At 35.4% G+C, this 23,516-nt stretch overlaps 1 protein-coding gene across 7 annotated transcripts in view; it reads left to right on the forward strand.

Annotated features, from left to right (window-relative positions):
* UBA6 (ubiquitin like modifier activating enzyme 6) overlaps positions 1 to 23,516 on the forward strand; it is a 95,007-nt gene that overhangs the window by 54,730 nt on the left and 16,761 nt on the right. For all 7 annotated transcript variants that reach the window (XM_058181208.1, XM_058181207.1, XM_058181209.1 and 4 more), the window contains 11 exons: positions 13 to 80; positions 1,085 to 1,163; positions 1,594 to 1,674; positions 2,456 to 2,533; positions 4,671 to 4,852; positions 6,771 to 6,876; positions 8,178 to 8,267; positions 8,431 to 8,511; positions 9,900 to 10,028; positions 23,172 to 23,223; positions 23,304 to 23,367. In XM_058181208.1, the coding sequence (XP_058037191.1) occupies positions 13 to 80; positions 1,085 to 1,163; positions 1,594 to 1,674; positions 2,456 to 2,533; positions 4,671 to 4,852; positions 6,771 to 6,876; positions 8,178 to 8,267; positions 8,431 to 8,511; positions 9,900 to 10,028; positions 23,172 to 23,223; positions 23,304 to 23,367 (1,010 nt within the window). The remainder of the gene's footprint in view (positions 1 to 12; positions 81 to 1,084; positions 1,164 to 1,593; positions 1,675 to 2,455; positions 2,534 to 4,670; positions 4,853 to 6,770; positions 6,877 to 8,177; positions 8,268 to 8,430; positions 8,512 to 9,899; positions 10,029 to 23,171; positions 23,224 to 23,303; positions 23,368 to 23,516) is intronic.

Consider the following 23,516-nt stretch of genomic DNA (forward strand, 5'->3'; position numbering starts at 1 on the left):
TTTTATCTATAGCTGTATATTGATGCATTGGAATTAGTCACATTTCCAGAAAAAGTCCATGATGAAGAATACCTTCCAAGGTAAATATTTAATGAACATTTTTTGGTTCCATTAATTATTTTTCTTAATAATATTTCTCTAAAACTGAGTAGTTTGACAGATGGTAGCTAAACAAAAATGACCCAGTTAGCTTAATGACTTCAAACTTAACTTAAAAACTTCATATATGTGATCACAGTTTTACTAAATCTACCGTATTTTTTGGAGTATAGGAAGCACCAGAATATAAGACGCGTCTTAGTTTTTGGGGAGGAAAATAAGAAAAATGCTGATTGGCAGGTGGATTGGCCTCCCAGAATACCCCCAATCAGCTGTTCCTAGAGATGAATTTTAGCAACAGGTTCCTTGGTTGTGACCTCTGTGCCTTGCTTTTTTTTTTTTTTGGCTATTTTTTTGTGCCTCTGAAACTTCTGAAACTCTTGTTTCAGAAAAAACTTTTTTCTGCCTTTGAAAGCCTCCGAAACAGCTTCAGAAAAAAAAGCCTCTGAAGCTATGTTTGTGGCTTTTTTTCTGAAGCTCTGTTTGGGGGCTTCTTTTCTGAAGCTTAGTTTCTGAAACCTCCATTTGAGAAGCTGGGTGAGGCTACATTTAGAGTATAAAATGCACCCAGATTTTCACCCTCTTTTTTGGGGAGGAAAAGGTGCATCTTATACTCCAAAAAATATGGTAAAACTAGTGCTTAATCCTGTTCTGCAGTCCTGCAGATGAGTTAGAATTTGTCATCATCTTAGCTAACATAGCAACATAGAAATTGGAGACGGCTGCTCTGAAGCTTTATTCCATACAGTCTGAAAGCATGTACACTAATTATATCTAAGTATAATATTATAAGTATTATATTTAAGTATATTATATTTACTTATCCTAAGTAAATAGGATAAAACATGGGTGACATGTTCATACAATCTGTAGGTTGCCAATATGTGGGTTAAATTCTCAAGAACTGAATATGAATAGTGTGAAGTAATTTTGAAATATGTTTCTTGAAATATTTTTCATTTTTCACATCCTCTGACTTTTATAGGGGAGACAGATACGATGCCCTAAGAGTGTGCATTGGAGATTCCTTGTGCCAGAAATTAAAGAATCTGAATGTTTTCTTAGTAAGTATGACTTTGAGGTTAACTCTTGTCAGTGGGGATTTCTTAAATGGAATGACATAAATGGAATGACTAAATGACTTTTCTTAGACAATTTTGGCTCTGTTCTCAGGAATTAAATTTAGAGGTTATTTGTTTTAAAAATTATGGTAGTTTATTAATTAAAATGTAATCCTAGGCACTAGAATATGTAGTTTACACTATACAGCACATTTATTTAAAAATAGCAGTCGTGGTTAGTAGGAATCTGTATTGTTTTTGATATATTTCATATATTAGCTTATATTATGTATTTCAAAAGCTCTCTAAAATTAGCACCTCTATGTCTTTTTAGGGATAATTGTTAATGTTTTCTTAATTTATCAAAAAAGTAGCTAATTATGTTAATTAAAGGTTGGAAATGTTATAATATTGTAATGCTTTGACATTTTAGGTTGGGTGTGGTGCAATAGGCTGCGAAATGTTAAAAAATTTTGCACTCCTTGGTGTTGGTACAGGCCAAGAGAGAGGCAAGGTATGTTTTATATTCCTTCCTAATTTCAGTTCCTCTGACTATACAGATAATTCTTATTTAACAATCATAATTGGGACTGGCAAGTCTGTCACTAGCAATGCAGTCATTAATCAAGGTATCATGTGGCTAGGATGGATTTATAACATCACTTCTGCAACTTGTGATTTTAATGTTTTTCTAATGTCTTTGCTTGTTGGAAGCTGGCTATGAAGCATGCAAATACCAATCACATAACCACGTACACTCTGATGATCATAAACACCTATCAATTGTGAAGTGCCCAAATTTTGATCGCATGACCCTAGGGACTCTGTGACAGTTGTAAGTGCAAGGACTGTTTATAACGTTACTTTTTTCAACAGCACTGTAACTTCAAATGGTCACTAAACAGGGCAGTTGTAAAGTAAGAATTACCTCTATTGGCAATACATTTTCCAATAATGTTGAAACAACAAATCCATTATGACTTGGATATAGTAGAAGTTGAAGCCAAGCTTTGGATTGTTGAGTTCTCACATGTAAAAATTAGTTCACATTATTTTTGATGTATCGTTTGTTGTAAAAAGAAAAGCTAATAATAAAGGTGTTTTTTTTAAAAAAATGGGATGACTTGCATAGTTTAAGTAAAGGAATACAATATACACTATTCTGGATTTTTTTTGTTCCCATTTTTAAAATGATGTGACACAAGAAAACAGAATATTTCAAATACTGATTCTGATGTAACAGTTTTGATCACTTTACTGCTAATTCATAATTTCATCAATTGTCCATTATACAGGTTGAAATAACAGATCCGGACTTAATAGAAAAGTCCAATTTAAATAGGCAGTTTCTTTTCCGGCCTCATCACATACAGGTAGGTTGGAGTAATGAGGACAAAATGTTAAAGTGATTTGTTAAAAAAATAGCTATTTTAATTAGGGAGCTGTATTTGGATATATTTAAATGTGGAGCAAATGTTTGGATTTTGTTAGAGTAGTACTTCAATATTGATTTAATTGAATATTAATTGGTTTTGGGTGGTGTGATGAGTACTAAAAAAGATATGTACCAAACAAACCATGTGTTGTGCCTCGCCTGCCCTCCTCTCCTCAGCCGGGCCCCTCCCATCTCCTGCTAACTGAGTCAGAGTCTGATAATGAAGAGGAACAGCCTGGCATGCCTCCAGCCCCCAGCCCTGGCACCATGCCCGGACAGAATGTCAGGAATGAGCAAACAAACCTCCCTCCTACAGCGTGTGAGCACGAAGCCAGCCACGTGCTAGAATTGTCGGCAGCAGATCAGGAGGACAGAAAGTCACAGTGGATGGATCCCCGCTTCCGGAGAATGGAGAGGCACGTCAGCAAAAGGAAGGGAGGGGCAGGCCTGGATAAGTGCTGAGTCATGGAGCCACACCCCATGGCCTATATAAAGATTCTGCTTTTTAGCATTCCTTGAGTCAAGCAAAGTCTCATCTGGTTTGCTGAAGTCACACCTTGGATTCCTGCCTGCCCTGAGAACTCTGACAGGAATTTGGCAAAGCTGAAGAGGCTTCATGGCCACACTTGATACAGACTTCCCAGACCCAGCCGTCGGAGGGGGAGGGGGACACGACACCATGTTACTTAAAATGTTTGTTTCGGCTTAGATGGATACTTCTGTATGTTTCATTTTTGGTTATTTTTTCATCATGTAATGTTTTATATAACAGATGGGGCTTCATACTTAAACTATATATAAGTAATCCTTGATTTATGACCTTAATGAAGCCTGCCAATTATGGCCACAAATGGTTACAACGTTAAGTAAAAAAGCCTCACTTAATGATTCCACACCCTACTGTTTGTGATATTATCATTAAATGAATGATCATTAAATGAATATGCAATACCTCATGGGTATTGCCCTGGGATTCCCACCACCCAGATAATGAGGCAGACCAGCAGGAAATGAGGCAGACCAGCAGGAAAAGACTTTGCAAAGCCAAAGACAGCCTAGCAGGGGAGCAGGAAAAGAGCCCAGTTAGATTAGGGCCTAACACTGTGTTCCAATGCCAGAAGAATTTCCAAACAAATCTCTGTACCTGGCCAGTGAAGTTGAGATTATGAATTGGGCCTCTGTCCCGATCAGCCAGCTGTCAGGAAACTGCAAACCTCTCCCTATTCTTGCTAGCCTTTGAAAACCAGCTGCCTGCATCAGAGATAGTAGCTTTAGGACAAGCTTCCCAAAACCTTTCCCATGCTTAATCCCCTCCCTCCTCCAGAAACCCAAATTTCTTCAATAAAGGAAACAAAAAGCTGAGAGGGACAGAGTTGTTGATTCTCCCCACCCCCAGTTTTAGGTGCTGAAACTAAATTCTCCAGCTCTGCCCTCTAATCTTAATCCTTTTAAAAGGGGTGCTTGGAAAGACGCTGATAAAATCAATAAGTTATTTCCCTTGATGAGTGACTGTAGTCTTCAGCCTGCTTTTCCCTACATGCTATGGCATTCACCCCAGTCTGCTTACCTTCATGCCATTTCGCTGCATCACTACTTGCACCCATACCATTCGTATGCCTGCTTGTGAGTCACCTAAGGAAAGGCTTGCAACTTCCTGACAGCTTCACTATTGATTTGTTTGTTGGATGCTGACAGGAAGGTATAAGTTGCAATCATGTAAGGTCCTCATTTAATGACTTTCTCGCTTAATAATAGCAATGGGGACTTTCAGGATTGTGGGTGCTAAGCAATGCAGTCACATGGCGTCATGCTTTATGGCCACATTACTTACAAACAGAAATTGTAATTCAAATTACTGTTAATCAAGGACTACCTGTAAGCTTCGCATTGCAAGATTTGGGGATTTTTTTTAAAGTAATGGTATGATGCCATTAGCTTTAAAATATTCATGCTATAGTATTAAAACATTGAAGCTCCTGAACATGAAACTAATGTGATACTATAAGATGAAGCTTCATTTTATAGGGGTTGTTCCCATGAAAACTATTAACCAGACTAACTTTAATTTTGTTTAGAAACCCAAGAGTTGTACTGCAGCAGCAGCAACACGTAGCATCAATCCTGAGATAAAGATAGACTCATACCTTAACAAAGTGTGCCCAGCTACTGAGAACATATACAATGATGATTTCTACACCAAGCAAGATGTAATTGTAACTGCATTAGACAATGTGGAAGCCAGGAGGTATATTGACAGGTAAATCTGTGATTAGAGGTTGATTTGTTTTTTCTTGCTTTTTTTCTCCCCCTCCCGGTAGTAATTCATCTTTAGTTTCCTGACATTAATCATTGCTTCAAGTTATATATAGCTCTGCTTAATTCAAAACAATTTATAAACTCTGTTTAATTCAAAACAATTTATCTTGGTTTATGCTGTATGAGTAATAATTTCAGTAATTAATGGATATCTCTTGAAGTCCCTCGTTAGACTTATATTGAAACAGTTTCACTGCCTTCCACTTTCCTATCAAACTAAATTTAAGATGTGGATTGTAGTGTCAATGACTTAGGACTGAGCTACTCATAGGACTCTTCATAATAAAAAAATGAGTTTCAAATCTTTATTCAGTGGACTCAATCCCCAGTAATGGAAATGTTGCTTGCTTTGGTGAGTCATTATAAATTTTATATAAATTTATGTAATAATTACATAATTATTTAGCTTTTGGAAAGGGACACTCTTCCCTTCTAGTTTGCTTGCTAACTGTGATTCCATCTTGCAGCACTCAAATTTTAAGTTTAAAACATTCTGAGTCAAAATATTTTGTATAGTCCTTGACATTTATATTTTCTACAGAATTAATAAAATTAATTGTTAAGTCATAAGAGCAGTGTGGGTGCAGTGGTTAGAATGCAGTATTGCGGGCTAATTCTGCTGACTGCCAGGAGTTCGATTCTGACAGACTCAAGGTTGACTCAGCCTTCCATCTTTCAAAGCTTGGTAAATGAGGACCCAGATTGTTGGGGGCAATATGCTGACTCCATCAACCAGTTAGAGAGGGTTGTAAAGCACAGTGAAGCGGTACATAAGTCTAAGTGCTATGACTATAATTGCTAAGCCATAGTTAGTTCTATATGTGGTTTATTGAACTAAGTTTTATATTTCATAGAAAATGCGTTGTACAGTAGAAATCAAAATAAAACATCCTAAAAGATCATATTGTTGGGTTTATATATTGCGCTAAGATGTAGTTTATCTTTTCTAATATAACTTTGAATATATTTATCACCTTGTTGTTGCTTTAACTGCAAAATTTAAACCACTGTCAGCATAATAATATATTAGAAGATATGGGCCTTTTTTCTAAAGGCAAGGTGAGGGCCAAGTAATATGGATTATGTAATTCTAGCAACTTGGGCTTCCTTGTACTTTAATTTAGTTTTATTTTATTTTCCTTAGAAGCCTCCTGTCTTAGTAGATAAATTACTTTTACTTCCCCAGGCTTGAAAAATAAAAGGAATGTCTATAGATAACAAAATACCTGCACCTTATCAATTGTAGAAGAAAGAGCTCCTGCAGTGTTAGTAACATCTGGTTTTCTCTTCATAGACTCAAGTAACCTTATGAGATTTTTCTTAATTAACATTCTAAAATCCCCACTTACCAGTATGCTAAATCTCATTTACTTGATCATGTTTAGTATTGTATGTGTTACAATACTAAACATGTTTAACTTAATGTAACTGATTTTTTATGCAGGATGTTATATTTTATCCGATCAGCTTTTTCTTTGTACTTTTCTTTGTTGTGCTAATTATAAAAGGGAATTCCAAGCTTTGAACCAGTTTCTTCTTTTGAATAGAGAAAAGCATTTTTATTCTGAAACATTTCCAATAAATCATACTTAGAATTATCTTCCCTCCCTCTTGGTTGCATAATTGGGGCTTAGTGTGCTGGAACAGAATCTAATAAAACATTTGGCTATCAAAATCAGGATATAAATACTTAATAAATGTATCCAATTATCTGATTCAATGTGGTGATTTATAATTAGTTGCTCTCTTTTTAGCCAGATAGTCTGAGCTGACTTGTGAACTCATATCATGCTATTTTTCTCCCTGTGTTCTAGTATTAGTCAATAAAAATAATTTTATTCTTTTCTTCCATTGTGCAGTCGCTGCCTAGCTAGCTTACGTCCTCTCTTAGATTCTGGAACAATGGGAACCAAAGGGCATACAGAAGTTATTGTGCCTCATCTAACAGAATCTTACAACAGTCATGTAAGTGGCCAAAAATGCTTTCCTTTGGGTTGGAGAACATACCGTATTTTTTGGAGTATAAGACGCACCTTTTTCCCCCAAAAAAGAGGGTGAAAATCTGGGTGCATTTTATACTCTAAATGTAGCCTCACCCAGCTTCTCAAACAGAGGTTTCAGAAACTAAGCTTCAGAAAAGAAGCCCCCAAACAGAGCTTCAGAAAAAAAGCCACAAACATAGCTTAAGAGGCTTTTTTTCTGAAGCTGTTTCAGAGGCTTTCAGAGGCAGAAAAAAGTTTTTTCTGAAACAGAATTTCAGAAGTTTCAGAGGCACCAAAAAAAAAAAAAAAGCAAGGCACAGAGGTCACAACCAAGGAACCTGTTGCTAAAATTCATCTCTGGGAACAGCTGATTGGGGGTATTCTGGGAGGCCAATCCACCTGCCAATCAGCATTTTTCTTATTTTCCTCCCCAAAAACTAAGGTGCGTCTTATACTCCAATGCATCTTATACTCCAAAAAAATACGGGTAAATTTTATTTGACTTCTTTTGCAATAGATAATCTTTTCTTGTTTTAAAAATCAACTGACATTAGATATTTGTACAGATTTTGTATATAAGGTGAACGTATTCTTGAGCAAACGTCAAATTCTTTGGCTTTTGGAAACCATTTTAAGACACACTCAAAACATAAAAGCAAACTATTACAATATTATAATTGCTATCTAAAATAACCAAGTACTAAATCATATAGCAAGAAATTTGGTTGTTGATTAAGGTAAAGTATTTCAATATTCAGTTTCATGGCCAGTTTCAGTTCTTTGCCAATCCATGTTGGAATTCATAAACATTAGTTGTTTTTGAAAATATAATTTACTTGTTAAGGCATTCTGACCTCATTGCTAAGACAATTTACTTTGCTAAGACAATTTACAATTTACTTAGAACATATCAGGGTTAGAACAGACCTTGTCCATCCCCATTCAAGAGACCCTTTACCATTCCAAAAATGGCTGTCCAATCTTCTTGAATTCGTCCAGTGATGGAATACCCATAAATTCTAGAGGCAATGATTGATTTTCACTGATTGATTATTCTTGCTGACATTGTTTTAATTTTATCTTATTGAAATAATTCTTAAATCTCAATGTGAAAGGTATATTGATTTGAAAGAAAATTGGCTCCTATATGTATATATTTAAAAATTAACTCCATTTAATTCAGACTCTGAAATTAACTGAGTTAGAGATGAAATACAAAATCATAGTGTATTTCTGTTTGTGTCTATATAATCTTTGTGTGTGTGTGCTTTTTTTTATATTCAGCGAGATCCACCTGAAGAAGAAATACCATTTTGCACAATAAAGTCTTTTCCAGCTGCTACTGAACACACAATTCAGTGGGCAAGAGACAAGGTAAATTTTAGCATGAGCATGATATATTCAAATTAGAAAGACAAGTTCCATTGATAGGAAGAAAAAGTGGAAATGAATTGCAATCCTGGTTTCTTTTTCTAGGAAGAAAATGGATAGATATGCAGTAGTATTTTCTCATAACATTTGATTTTTTTTTTTTTAGTTTGAAAGTGCTTTTTCACACAAGCCTTCCCTGTTTAATAAGTTTTGGCAAACGTATCCATCAGCAGAAGAAGTGTTACAGGTGATATTCTAAATTATGATTAAAATTGTGGAATTACTATGTTTATTATTTAATAAGTAAATTTTATGTAGCAAGTTTTACACATTTGAGGGAATATTAATTGTTTAATATAATTAAATCTGGGGATGCGGTGGCTCAGTGGCTAAGACACTTACTTTGTAAATTGAAATGTCAGCAGTTCAGCGGTTTGACTCCCTCGTGCTGCTCCCATTATTGAGCCCCTGGTGAGCCCCCGTTATTTGTCCCAGTTTCTGCCAACTAGCAGTTTGAAAACACCTAAAAATGCAAGTAGAAAAATAAAGACCACCTTTGGTGGGAAGGTAACAGCGTTCCATGTGCCTTTGGCGTTTAGTCATGCCAGCCACATGACCACGGAGACATCTTTGGACAGCGCTGGCTCTTCAGTTTTGAAACGGAGATAAGCACCGCCCCCTAGAATTTGGAACGACTAGCACATATGTGCGAGGGGAATCTTTACCTTTATAATTAAATCTATACCATGTTCATATTCTTCCAAAAAGCTATGCAGAGGTTTGAATTAGAACAATCTTTTGAAATGAATTGGTAAAATTTCATTTTAAAACTTATTGTGAATATTTTAGTGATATTAGCGATGGTAGGGGTCGCGATGGGTCGGACACGACTTCGCAACTAACAACAACAAAAAGCGATTGTAGAATTGTAACTTCTGAGTAAATGTTTATGGAGATTCTCAATCATCTGGGTCATGATTGTCTCAAAGACGCTTTTCAAAATGTAACTGGATTTTCTTGGATTTTTTTTTCCTTGAAAACATTCCATTTCTCATCCAAGAAACTAAACTGAAGAAGCTACTTGAATGAGAAATGAAATGTTTTCAAAGACAAAAACCAGGAAAGTCCAGTTGCCTTTTGAAAAGTACCTTTGGGACAAACTCTGAATAATTTCATTATCGCAATTGTCTCAACATTCTACTGTTTCTGCGTTTCTTGATTGTGAAATAATTATATCATCTATAAGGTAAAAGGTAACTTTAGGTTACCCAGTGAGATATTGATTCTTATTGAATTGAAAGCTAGAATTTAATTGTGATCTAGGGTTATAATGTGTTAGTGTAAAGGAATGAATTCATAAATACTTAGTTTTATATACCTTAAACCATAAAATGTTTCATGTTCAAAAGAAAAAAATATAACATACAAACTATGAATTTTCTAGTGTACAGATCTGGGATTGAATATAGTTAGGGCAAAAATATAAATTTCTGTTATGCTATATATCTTTGGTTATTATCTTGCATGTTTACTACTGATTATAATTCTGTATTAACATATACTGTGGAAATACCTATGTTTTAATTACATGTAATTTGTGACATATGTTCAAGGTTTTTTTTTAATGTTTTCTAGAGAATAAAATCTGGGGAAAGTTTGGAAGGCTCTTTCCAAGTGATTAAGTGCCTGGGTAGAAGACCAAGAAACTGGTCCCAATGTGTTGAATTGGCAAGATTAAAATTTGAGAAATACTTTAATCATAAGGTATGAATGCTTGACTTCTTTTATTAATGACAAGTGATAAAAATAGGCAATACTTCATTTATTAAAAGTACCTCTTTTATTTGTTTGTACATAAATTAAGCAGATTATTTATTTAAAATGCTTTTATGCTATCATTTTTAAAATACACTTTCTAAAATAATGCATTGCTGTATATATAATTTATTATTTGTTTGCTTAGTTGTCAGACTAATCAAAGGTAAAATACAATATTTTCTAGCATGAAATAGGCAAAAGAAGTATAATGAAATATATATGTGCTAAATACAAACAGTCAGTGTTCAGATAAAAATATTGCCTGTACACAATATCCTGGTCTGTTCAACATAATGGATTCATTTCTGCTAACAATGTATATATTAGACCCCAAAAGGAAAGAGAATCTTTGATTCATGGATAGCCATAGCGATTAACAGAGTGGTGCTGAACTGTATAAAACCAGAAACATCACTAGAAGTGAAAATGTCAAACCTATGTCTGATTTACTTTGGCTTTGTCATGCATGCACATTCATTGGTGAAGTCAATGATGCTAAGAATCAAGAAGGTGCCAAAGAGCCTGTTGGCTTGATACCATCATAGCTGATAGAAAGATGAACATCCAATAACTGAAAGAAGCTGTGCTTGACAGGGTAGCATGGAGAGTACTTGTCTATAAATTCTCCAAGAGTTAGACACTAAATGGTTAAAACTATGGTTTATGTCCCAATGGGTGTGTTTCAATACAGATTTTAGATATTTAAGCCTAAAAGGGATATATAATTGACAATCAAATATGACATCAGCAGTATATTTGGTTGTTGGGCACCGTATATACTTGATCTCTCATGATATGGCAAGTTATTGAAGTGCCCACATTTGATTTCTAAAGTAATATTTAGTGTAATAAAAGGCATATGAAACTAATATAATTATTTTTTAAAAAAACCTGTCATTTCAAGTATCAGTGGGAAAACTGTTTGCCACTTTTGACTTGCCAGTACTTCATAGAAATCCAGAACTGCAGTTTGATCATCAAATAGCATAAAAAATTCACAATGTCTTGCAAAAGAAAACCCAAGGTTTTAAGATATTACTCTGCTGCTTAAAATGTTTTTTTCCTATTTCTGTAGCCAGAAAGCTTCTGCTGTTAAATACTGTTTAATTTCTGTTTTTTAACATCCACAAAAATTGAAATACCGTATATACTCGAGTATAAGCCGAGTTTTTCAGCACGTTTTTTGTGCTGAAAAACGTCCCCTCGGCTTATACTCGGGTCTATACAGCTTATACTCGAGTTTTTGTTTTTTTTTTAAGCCCCTCGGCTTATACTCGAGTATATACGGCTTATACTCGAGTTTTTTTTCTTTTTCTTTTTTTCACATTTTACCGGACGGCGCGGGGAAGCCCTGCCGGTGCAGTGAGAGGGCGGGGCGGGGGAGCCGCCAGCCTTCTCAGCTGAGGGAGGGAGGGTTTCCCCAACCGGTAGGTGCCTCATTTCCCACCCTCGGCTTATACTCGAGTCCCCAGTTTACCCCAGTTTTTGGGGTAAAATTGGGGACCTCGGCTTATACTCGGATCGGCTTATATTCGAGTATATACGGTACTGTATTTTTCAGAGTATAAGACGCACCATTAATTATTTTTCTTAATAATATTTCTCTAAAACTGAGTAGTTTGACAGATGGTAGCTAAACAAAAATGACCCAGTTAGCTTAATGACTTCAAACTTAACTTAAAAACTTAATATATGTGATCACAGTTTTACTAAATCTACCGTATTTTTTGGAGTATAGGAAGCACCAGAATATAAGACGCGCCTTAGTTTTTGGGGAGGAAAATAAGAAAAATGCTGATTGGGAGGTGGATTGGCCTCCCAGAATACCCCCAATCAGCTGTTCCCAGAGGTGAATTTTACAACAGGTTCCTTGGTTGTGAGCTCTGTGCCTTGCTTTTTTTGGCTTTTTTTCCTGCTCTGAAACAGAAAAAAACTTTTTTCTGCCTCTGAAAGCCTCCAAAACAGAACTACAGAAAAAAAAACCTCTGAAGCTCTGTTTGGGGACTTTTTTTCTGAAGCTCTATTTAGGGAATTCTTTTCTGAAGCTTCTTTCCTCCTCCGAAACCTCCATTTGAGAAGCTGGCTGGGGCTACATTCGGAGTACAAGACGCACCCAGATTTTTACCCTCTTTTCGGGGTGGGGGGGAAAGGTGCATCTTATACTCCAAAAAATACGATAATTAATTTCAAGAAAAAAACCAACCATAATGCAATACCTTCAGTCCAGGGATATAGATCAAGGATATAATATACAATTGGTCTTCAACCTGCAACCATAATTGAGCTCTGCATTACAGCCATAAGTTGTTGTTAACAGGGTCACCATGTTACTGCACCTGATTTTACAACATTTTTGTAGAAATTGTTAAGTGAATCATTTGATCATTAAGGGACTGCAAAACCATCATAAATTTTGGTAATGTGATCATGGAATACTGCAAATGGCCACAAATATGAACCAGTTTCTGAGTGCCTAAAATTTCATCATGTGACTGTGGAGAAGGAGACCAACGTATCTAAGCTTCAGCTTCAGTTTCTGTTAGAATAGAATAGAGCTGGAAGGGACCTTGGAGATCTTCTAGTCCAGCCTCCTGCTCAAGCAAGAGAACCTATACAATCTCAGACAAGTGACTGTCCAGTCTCTTTTTAAAAACCTTCAGTGATGGAGCACCCACGGTTTCTGAAGGCAAGCTGTTCCACTGGTTAATTGTCCTTACTGTTATAGAATAGAATAGAATAGAATAGAATAGAATAGAATAGAATAGAATAGAATAGAATAGAATTCTTTATTGGTCAAGTGTGATTGGACACACAAAGAATTTGTCTTGGTGCATATGCTTTCAGTGTACATAAAAGAAAAGATACCTTCATCAAGAATTCTAAGGAAGTTTCTCCTTAATTCCAGGTTGCTACTCTCTTTGATCAGTTTCCAACTATTATTTCTTGTCCTGCCCTCTTGCATTTGGAGAATAATTTGACCCTCTCTTCTTTGTGGTAACCCCTCAAATATTGAAATGCTATCATGTCATCCCTAATTCTTCTTTTCTTTAGACTAGCCAGACCCAAAATCTGAAGCTGTTCTTCATATGGTTTAGCCTCCAGGCCTTTGATCATCTTAATTGCTCTTCTCTGAACTTTTTCCAAAGTCTCAACATCTTTTTTGTAGTATGGTGACCAAAATTGGTTGCAGTATTCCAGGTGTGCTCTTACTGTCCTGTCAAAGAACAGTCAGGGTTGATTTCTTTAGGATTGACTGATTTGATTTTGTTGCAGTTCAGGAGACCCACAAGATCTTCTCCAACACCACAATTTGAGAGCATCAATTCTTTGGTTCTCAGCTTTCCTTGTAGTCCAACTCTCAGAGCCATACATTACTACTGGGAAAACTATAATGTAGACCAGGAGTTCCCAACCCCCATACTGCAACTCGTACTAGTCTGTGGCCTATTAGGAATTGGGCTGCAAAGCTGGAAATGAGTGGCAGGCAAGTGAAACTGTGCATATACAGGATCTAGGTTTCACACTACTCTCCTCCCCCTCCCAGTCAGTGGAAAAATTGTCTTCCATTAAACCAGTTTCTGCTGCCAAAAAAGATTGGGGACTGCTGGTGATGACTATACTGGCATTTGTTGTCAAAGTGATGTCTCCACTTTTTAATATGCTGTCTAGATTTGCCATAGCTTTTCTCCCAAGGATCAAGTGTCTTTTAATTTCATGGCTGAAGTCACCATTTGCAGTGATCTTGGAGCCCAAGAAAATAAAATCTGTCACTGCTTCATTTCTTCCCCTTCTATTTTCTAGGAAATGATGAAATCAGATGCCATGATCTTAATTTTTTTAATGTTCTCCTCTTTCATTCTTAACAAGAGACACTTTAGTTTCTCTTTATTTTCTGCCACTGGAGTGATACAATCTGCATATCTGAGGTTATTATATTAACATTAACATTAACAAAACACAAATTTCCACTCATTACAGCATTTCTATATCGGTATCTATATCATCCATAACATTCATATTTACATAAGTTCTATTTCTATTTCAATGGGTCACTATCCTATATTATACGGTCATGTGAATTATAATAATATTTACACATAACTACGATGCAGTCATATTATCATCAATATTATATAGTTCTTATACAATAATTTTACTCATATTCTCTAGCTATATAGACCATCTGCTCCAAACTTGGTGGTACTTCGATCCCTCTTTCTTTCAATTCCATAGTCAACCTATCAATCTCTGCACACTCATATGCTTTTCTTACTATCATTGCCTCTGAAGGAATATTAATCTGTTTCCAATTTTGAACAAAAACTATTTTGGTTTCAGTTAGTGTATGTAATATTCTATATTGAAATTTTTTTAGCCATTTTCCCATCTATAGTGCCCAATAAATATAGTTCTGGCTTCAGTTCGAACTTTCGTTCAGTAATTTCTTCTAACCATTCCCTTATTTTATACCAATATTTTCCGGCTTTGGGACAGGTCCACCACATGTGGTAGAAAGTTCCTTGTTTATAGCTACAACTCCAACATTCGGAGGAACGGTTTGGAAACATTTTGGCCAATCTCGCTGGGGGTAATAACAATGATAAAACATCTTGTAGAGGTTTTCCTTATAGGCTGCTGACATCGTTAGCTTATATTTTTTTCTACCGTAATTTGTCCCAATATTCTAATTCAATACTATATCCAAAATTTCTAGCCCAGCTTATCATCGTCTCTTTCACAGTTTCTTCTTCCATTTTGAATCTTAGGAAGAGGTTATATTCTTTGGTAATCATTTTTTCCCCTGTCCCTAGCAATATTTTATCCAATTACAATCGTTTTTCATAGATGCCATACTGTTCTAAATCTTTTTTATATCTTGTCCTGATTTGGAGATAGGGCCACCAATCAATATTTATTCCTTGATTCCTTAGTTCCTGCTCAGATTTTAATTCTCCTTGTTCATCCGATAATTCTGTTTACCTCACCACCTTATTTAAATCATCGCCTTCATTGTTGATAACCAAATTGGAATTTTCATGTAATGATTTTTCCTAATTTTTACCCCAAATACTTCTCAAGGCATCTCTCACTAAGTGTCTCTGGAAATACGCATGGGCTTTGTTTTTCCCCTTTCAGAGAAATTCGTGCCAGCCAATTGTGGCCCTCTAATGTTAACACCCTTTTATTGTTCAATTGAATCCAATCTTTAAGCTATGTCATGGCTGCCACATGATAATAAAGTTCCCAAAATAAAATAGGATTAAAATATGTATATATAGTAAGAAAGGACCGCTCTGAATAGCTGATAAGAAATAGTGAGATATATATAAATGTTGTATGTTTGTTTTATGTTTTAATGTGTATAAATAAAAAAAATAAAAATAAAAAAGATAATAAAGTTCCCAGTAAGGGAGGCCAAAAATCCCTTTATTTCTAGAATCTTGCAAAAGTTTGAGTTTTATTTGAGCTTTTCTTCCCAACCAAATAATTTTTTTATTATTTTATTTAATTGTTTGAAAAATAAATCCTCTAATTTTATTGGTACCATTTGGAAGAGATACAAAAATTTAGATAATATATTCATTTTTATTGTAGCAATTCTGCCAATTAATGATATTTATAATTTCGCCCAGTTATCAAAATCTTTTTGTACTTGTTGTAGTAATTTGTTGTATTTGTCTTCTTTTATTGAAGAAGATTTCGCCCTTAACCAAATTCCCAAGTATTTCACTTTCTTAGCAATTTGGATCCCCAATTTCTCTTCCAGTTCCTCATTTTGCGTGTTAGTAAGATTCTTAATTAATATTTTAGTTTTTTCTTTATTTATTTTCAGCTCTGCTACTCTGCCAAATTCTTCTGTTTCCTGTAATATGATTCCCGTCTCTAGGGGATCTTCTATGATAAAGGCCAAATCATCTGCAAATGCTTGAACTTTGTATTCTTTCTTTTTAATTCTCAATCCTTTTATTTCTTGCTTTTGCCTAATTTGTATCAATAATATTTCCAATGATAAAATAAATAGAAGGGGGGATAGGGGACATCCCTGTCTCATCCCTTTGAATATACTAAAATCCTCTGTTATTTCTCATTTAATATTATTTTTGCCAATTGGTTGGAGTAAATTGCCTTAATCATTCCCATAAATTTCCCCCCAAAATTTATAATATTCAATTGGTTAATAAGAAAATTCCAATTTAGATTATCAAAGGCTTTTTCAGCATCTATGAATATCAGCGCTGCTTGCTTTTCTGGATGAGCCTCATAATATTCCAATGTATTCATTATAATCCATGTGTTATTTCTTAGATGCCTGTTGGGTAGAAACCCATTTTGGTCAGAATGAATGATTTCATTTAATATTTTTTTGATTCTTTTGGCCATTATTGTAACCAATATTTTATAATCAGCATTTAAGAGCGAGATTGGCCTATAGTTTTTGATTTGCTGTTGTCTGTGTTATCTTTTGGAATAAGCGTTATAAGTGCTTCTGTCCATGATTTTGGTAATTTCGCTTATTCTAATGTTTCGTTATATACATCCAGTAGTAGTATCTCCAATGGCTCTTATATTTCTTTATAAAAAACTCTGCAGGAATTCAGTCTGATCCTGTGGTTTTTTTATTTTTTTGTTTTTGAATTACTGCCTTCATCTCTGTCATAGTGATTTTAAATAATTTATCAATACTCTTTTTCTCTTCCATCTGATAATGCATATTCCCCTCTTTATCCGGTAATTGTTGTATTAATTTTTTTTCCTTTTCCTTTTTCAGTTTATAGGCCAGCCATCTCCCTGGTTTGTTAGTGTCTTCGAAGAAATTCTTTCTCGTCAATCTAAGTTTTTGGGCCATTTCTTCTTTTGAGATTGAATTTATTTTGTGCTTGATCATTTCTTTTTTCTCCTTTAAATTTCTCATTTGGGGATTCTTGCATCCTAAGTTCCAATTCTTCAAGTTTCCCCTGTAGCTCTATTTGTTGTTGTTGTTTTTTTCTTTATTCCTTCGCCACATACGCTATTGTTAAACCCCTAATATAAGCTTTAGTTGTGTCCTATAAATTTTGTAGGGTTGTGTGTTCATTTAAATTTTTCTTAAAAAATATCTAGCTCTTTTTCTATCCCTTGAACATTTTTTTTAAAACCCTCTGATTCATGGTCTATCTCCCTCTTTTTTGTTCTTCCTTTTCATTTCACTATTAGAGGTTTATTATTATTATGGTCCGCCCATGTATTTGATGTTATTTCTACCTCCACTATGTTTTTACCCAATTCCAAATCCATCCATACCATATCTATCCTGGACCATGAATTATGCAGATTGGAAAAGAAAGTATAAATCTGTGGATTTAGTTCTCTCCAAATATCCTTTAAATTCAGTTCTTGCCTCATTTCAAAGAAGTATTCGGTAATGTTTTCCTGTTCTTATTTTTTTTACCAGTTTTGTAATCATTTTTGGGATCCACTACCTCATTGAAATCTCCTAATAAACATACATTCTCCAGTTCTAATTCTACTATTTTCTTATGCAATTTATGATAATACTCCCTCTGATTAGTGTTTGGTGCATAAAAAACTGCCCATAGTGTTCATTTTTGCCTTATTGTTTCTTCAGTTAGTAATGTTCTCCCTTCTTTGTCTGCGTAAATCTGTCTTGGTTTTAGCCATTCTTTTATGTATACTACTACACTCCTCTTCTTTTTCTGTGCCAGAGCCGAATAAAGTTTTTCTATTTTAGGAGATTCTAGGATGCCACCTTGCTGTTTTTTAATATGCACTTTTTGTAGATATGTAATATCCATGTTTTGTTTTTGGAGTTTGGAAAATACTTGCTTTCTTTTAACTGGAGAGTTCAGTCCATTTATATTGATTGATATTAACTTAATTCTTCTTCCATATTATTGTTTTTTGGTAGATCTTGTTCCTCTCCTTGGTTTTATCTCCCATTGTGTCCTTGTCCTCGCCCCCTCTCTTTCTTGATGTTCTCTTTCCATACCCTCTCCTGCTTCTTGGTCCAACTCCTTTTCTTCCAATTGTTGCTCTTCCTGGCTTTTACCATCTGTCTCTTCTCCATTATCGTGTTCCTCATCTCTTGCTATGTAGTGCTCATAGAACTCTTGGGCTTTGTCCAGTGTATCTATTCTTATTTTTTTATCCTGCCAAGATACCAGCATACCCTCAGGGATAAGCCACCAAACATCTTATACTTAACAAGTTGTGAAGAGAGAAAGTAGTATTTCCGCTTTTGTTCTCTAATTCTTCCTGCTTTTTCTCCCCTTATAAGTCAATGGAACATCTCATGTTCTTCTAAAGATTTCATCCCAGATTGGTTGCTTTGTTTGTGTGAACTTTACGTGTACTTCCCAAGGTAATTTATGACATTGTACATAATTGGTATGGACTCTGTAGATTTCATCAATGCCGTTTTGTATTTCATGTTTATTAATCTGCAATGTCAGATTAATCTGCAGTGTCAGCCAGCATTTCTGTCATGATATTCCCTAGATCTTCCTCTTGATTCTCTGTTATTTTTTGAAATCGCAGATAAAAAAATGATTTTTCCAATTCTAGGTATATTATTGCCTCCTTCAGGTCTATTCGCTGCCATCAGTTTTTCTTCCATTGCTTCCAGTTTCTTTTCCGTTTGCTCTGTTTTTACTCCACTGTCTTTATTCTTCAGTTCTCTGTGCGAAAATTTGGATAGAAAGAACGGAGCCCCGTTCTCCTGTACTGCATCACTGTGACATCACCCTGGAAGTCTCCATATCCAGTTCTAACTGTTGCTTCTTGATCTCCATACAAATTTCTACAATTTGTTGTAATCTACACAGTCAAAGACTTTAGCTTAACGAGCAAATTAGATGGGGATAGTTTGGCACTCCCTTGCTTTTACCATAATCCAGCAAATGTTGGCAATTCGATCTTTAGTTCTTCTACCCTTTCTAAACGCAGCTTGTACTTCTCATAGTTCTCAGTTCACATATTGCTGAAGCCTAGCTTGTAGGAATTTGAGCATGACCTTGCTGGTAAATGGACCTTTTCCAATCCTGTGGCCATTGTTGAGTTTTCCAAATTTTCTGGAATTTGCACTCAATATTGAGTGCAATACTTTAACAGTATTATCTTTTAGGTTTTTAAATAGCTCCACTGGAATACCCTCACCTCCGCTAGCTTTGTTGCTACTAATGCTTTGTAAGGCTACGTGACTTCGCACTCCAAGATGTCTGGCTGGGTGTCAGTGATCACACCATCGTGGTTATCAGGGACATTCTAGCCACCTCTTAATCTCTTCAGCTTCTAGGTCTCTATCATTTTTGTCCTTTATTGTGTCCATTTTTGCACAAAAAGTTCCTTTATATTTTCAATCTATATTCTATTATTTTCCTCTATTTCTTTGCATTGCTCATTTAGGAAGATTTTATCTCTCCTTGCTATTCTCTGCAAATCTGCATTCAGTTGGGAAATTTCTCCTTTGCCTTTCATTTACTTAGGGCCTCATCAGATAACCATTTTGCTTTCTTGCATTTCTTTTTCTTTGAGATGGTTTTAATTGCTGCCTCCTATTTAATGTTACGAACCTCCATCCATCCTTTAATTGTATTCATCTGCTCCACTATATTCATCCCCACTTTCTTCAATTTAAGCCTAAATAAGAAGTTAATGACTTGAGCCATAGTCAATTCCAGGGCTTATTTTTGTGGATACAGAGTTGTATAGAGTTTCTCCATCTTTGGCTGCAAATTATATAATCAATCTGATTGATCATCTGGTGATGTCCATGTGTAGAGTCACCTTCTGGGTTGTTGGAAAACAGCATCCTTTCAGCTTTGATTCAGCCACTTCATTTCTTCTGGCGCTACTTGTAATTGCCCTCTGCTCTTCCCCAGTGACATATCGGGCATCTTCTGACCTGAGGGGCTCCTCTTCTGATGTTTTATCATTTAGCTTTTGATACTGTCCACACCTTTCTTGGCAAGTATAAGTGGAATGGGTTGCCATTTTCTTCTCCAGTAAACCATGTTTTGTCAGAACTATCCACTATGTCCTCCACTATTGCTTTTTTGAGTTATGCAAGCCCCTTTGCCATGATAAAGCTGTGATCCATGAATGGGATCCTGGATAGCCAGCTACCAATTAAAAAAGGGCTGATTTTTTAACTGAAATAATTGTTAGTTAACAGATGAACTTTACACTTTCCTCTTTGTAAACTTTAGCAGGGGATTATAAGATAATATGTATTGATTTTACTAATGTGTTGTAAAACCAGTTAAAGATAGTGTTAGCTTTTGAAATAACTGAAATTAGATCAAATCTAATTTAATACAGGAAGAAGCCAAATATAAATTCTTTAGTTCAAATTTTTGTTTTAGACTATCAACTCAAACAATATTTCTAGTCCACATCTAGCCTGATTAAGTATTAATTTGATTCAATTATTGCTTTTCAATAGTCCTGACACTTTGCTCATAGGCTTGTTAAATTTGAGTGATTCGGGCTAGTGAATTGAAGTTTGGATCAAAAAGTGATCAGGTTAGCAACAGAGTAGTTGTAACTTCTATGCTAAGGAATAGAGATTATTGGAAATTGAAGAGTCATCCTTGCCTCCTCCTAAAGTTTTAATTCTAAAAATCAAATTTTCATGTACTGTTTTTATATTTTAATTTTTATTGTAAACACCCCAGAGTCCCTCTTTGAGACAGATGGGCAGTTCAAAAATGTGAAAATAAATAAATAACCTTTTTTATTTTATGTATTTATATATATTTCTATATTTGTATTACCTTATTTATTTATTACATTTATATGCTACTCATCTTACTGTTGCAGCAATTATATGCAGCTTACAAAGAGATAAAAATATACAGTGAAAATAAATGAAATTTAACTAGGGGCTAAAAACCAGGTGGATAGATGGCATTAGGGAGAAGTCTTTTTTCTTACTCCATCAATCACCTCTTATGATAAAGTGGAGGTGCTGATCCCAGGTTCTAAGGCCCTCCAGGAAGGCCAAAAGGTTGGGGGCAGATCTCATTTCCAATATTAAATTGTTCCGAAGGGTAGGCCAAAGGCCAAAGTGGGAAGCTCTTCTTCTTGACCCTGCCAACTAAAATTCCTTGACAAATGGGATTCATGACAGTCCCACCTCGTAGACCAAATGGGTGTTTCTATTCCATTGAGCAAGATGACTCCTGATACCCTGGACCAATGTCATAAAGGGCTTTAAAAATAATAAGCAATAACTTGAATTGGCAATTCAAAAGCAAACTGCAGCCAATGCAGCTTGTACAACAACATTGTTATATTTGCTACCCTAGGAGCTTCCAGAATTGTCCGTGCCATTGCATTCTATACTAGTGGAAGTTTCTGAAACACTTCCAGTGTAGCCCCAGATTGAAATTTCTTTACAGTTAGAAATGTCATTGGAAACATTTCTTAAAGACTTTTTTTCTTAAATTTTCCAACTATTTTCAGACATCTATTATGGAATCTGGATAGGGTTTTCAAGACCTATACAAGTTTCTTGAGCTTAATCCAGGTAGTCCTTGACTTAAACCATTCGTTTAATGACCATCAAATTTACAACAATGGTGAAAAAAGTATTTTATGACCAGTTTTAAAACTGAAGACCATTGCATCATCCTGATGGTCATGTAATGAAAATTTGGACACTTAGCAGCTGGCATGTATATATGATGCTTGCAGTACCCTGGGGACATTTGATTACCTTTTATGACCTTCTGACAAACAAAGTAAATAGGAAAGCTAGATTCATTTAACAACCACTTGCTTAGCAATTATGCTTGCTTAGCAATTATGCGTAATTGGGCTCAGTTATGATCATAAGTCAAGGACTATCTATAAATCACCAATCTGGAAGATTCTAGATATAGAAGATATAGGATGGCTATAACTATAACATTTGCCAAAGTACGTTGTCTTACAAAGGTCTGCTGAAATTTTTCAAAAGCACTGTTATTTTCATTTAAACTATATATTTTAGATTGATTTTGTAGCGTGCTGCTAATATAAGCTCTATCCCAAAAATAAGCCCCAGTTAAGGTTGTCATCAGTGTGGGTGGGCGTAGCCAGCACTGGAGATACAAGGTGTGGGAGCCAATGGTATCCAGCAGCAGCTGCAGAGCAGGTGAGTTGATTACCTGCTAAGTAGCAGGCAGAGGTAGAGCCAGGGGGAGGCACACAAATTGGCTGCGCTGGGCAGGAAAGCTGAGTTGTGGGCTGGAGTGGCTGGCCTGCCGTGGAAGGCTCGTTTTCATGCAGCGGCACTGACAGCAGATGGAGGCAGAGATGTGGGGGAAGGCAAGCGATTCGGACATGCTGTGTGGTCCTCAGGCCAGCTGAGAGATGGCACATAGTGGGCAGTTGGGGCTCATCTTCACATCATTTGGCTTGGCTGCAGCCTGCGTGGCACGTGATTGCCTGCCTCTCTTCCCCTCTCCCCCCATGTCTCTGCCTCCATCTGCTGCCAGTGCCACTGCAAAAAGAACTCTGATCACCGTGATATTGTGTTGCCCCAAAATAAGCCCTAATTCTTATTTTGGAGCCCAAAAAATATAAGGTCTTATTTTTGGGAAAACATGGAAATTAATTTATGATTAATATATGCAGTATCCCAGAGTTATTGTGAAGATTCCACAAGAAATAAATTATTTTATAGTAAATGATATAATTACTATCAATCCCTTACGAGCAGTGTGTCCAACCTGGAGTCTATGGGGTGCATCCAGTCCTGGATATCTAGTAATGCAGCTCCACAAGACTTCAAAAATTAAAGGAAGTTTGTTATTTATATTCATGATAATAACAATATTAAATATTTTATATGTGACACAAGATAAATTGCTCTTCAAAGAGCAGTTGAAGAGAAGCCTAAAGTTGCACAACCTACTTTATAGTAATTTACTATTAATTCATACTAATTTTCCAAGGGAAGAATTTTACAATAGAAATCCTGTATTGTGAATTTTATTGCAGTTTCTTTTCTGATAAACTTTAGAATAGTTTTCATGTACTATGTTTTCTTTAATGAAAAACATTTATATGTGCTCATTGAACTATGCTATTTATTTTTTTACTTAGGCTCTTCAGTTACTGCATTCATTTCCTATTGATACACGATTAAAAGATGGCAGTAAGTGCAGAATTTTATATTCTATCAAATTTAATTTTTCTGTTTTTTAGCAATTAATTTGTTTTTCTTTGAATTGACAGGTTTGTTTTGGCAATCACCAAAAAGGCCACCTTTTCCCATTCAGTTTGATTTTAATGACTCTTTGTGAGTACATTTCTCCTTTTTATATATTGTTATTGTAATTGACAAAAATGCTTATCTATGGACTTATAGAACTAGTTTTATATTGGCATTTGTATACAAATATGGTATTAGAAGATTTTTTATGACTTTGAGGATAAGCTCTAAGTCCT

Source organism: Ahaetulla prasina, chromosome 4 (genome assembly GCF_028640845.1).
Source record: "Ahaetulla prasina isolate Xishuangbanna chromosome 4, ASM2864084v1, whole genome shotgun sequence".
Lineage (NCBI taxonomy): Eukaryota > Metazoa > Chordata > Lepidosauria > Squamata > Colubridae > Ahaetulla > Ahaetulla prasina.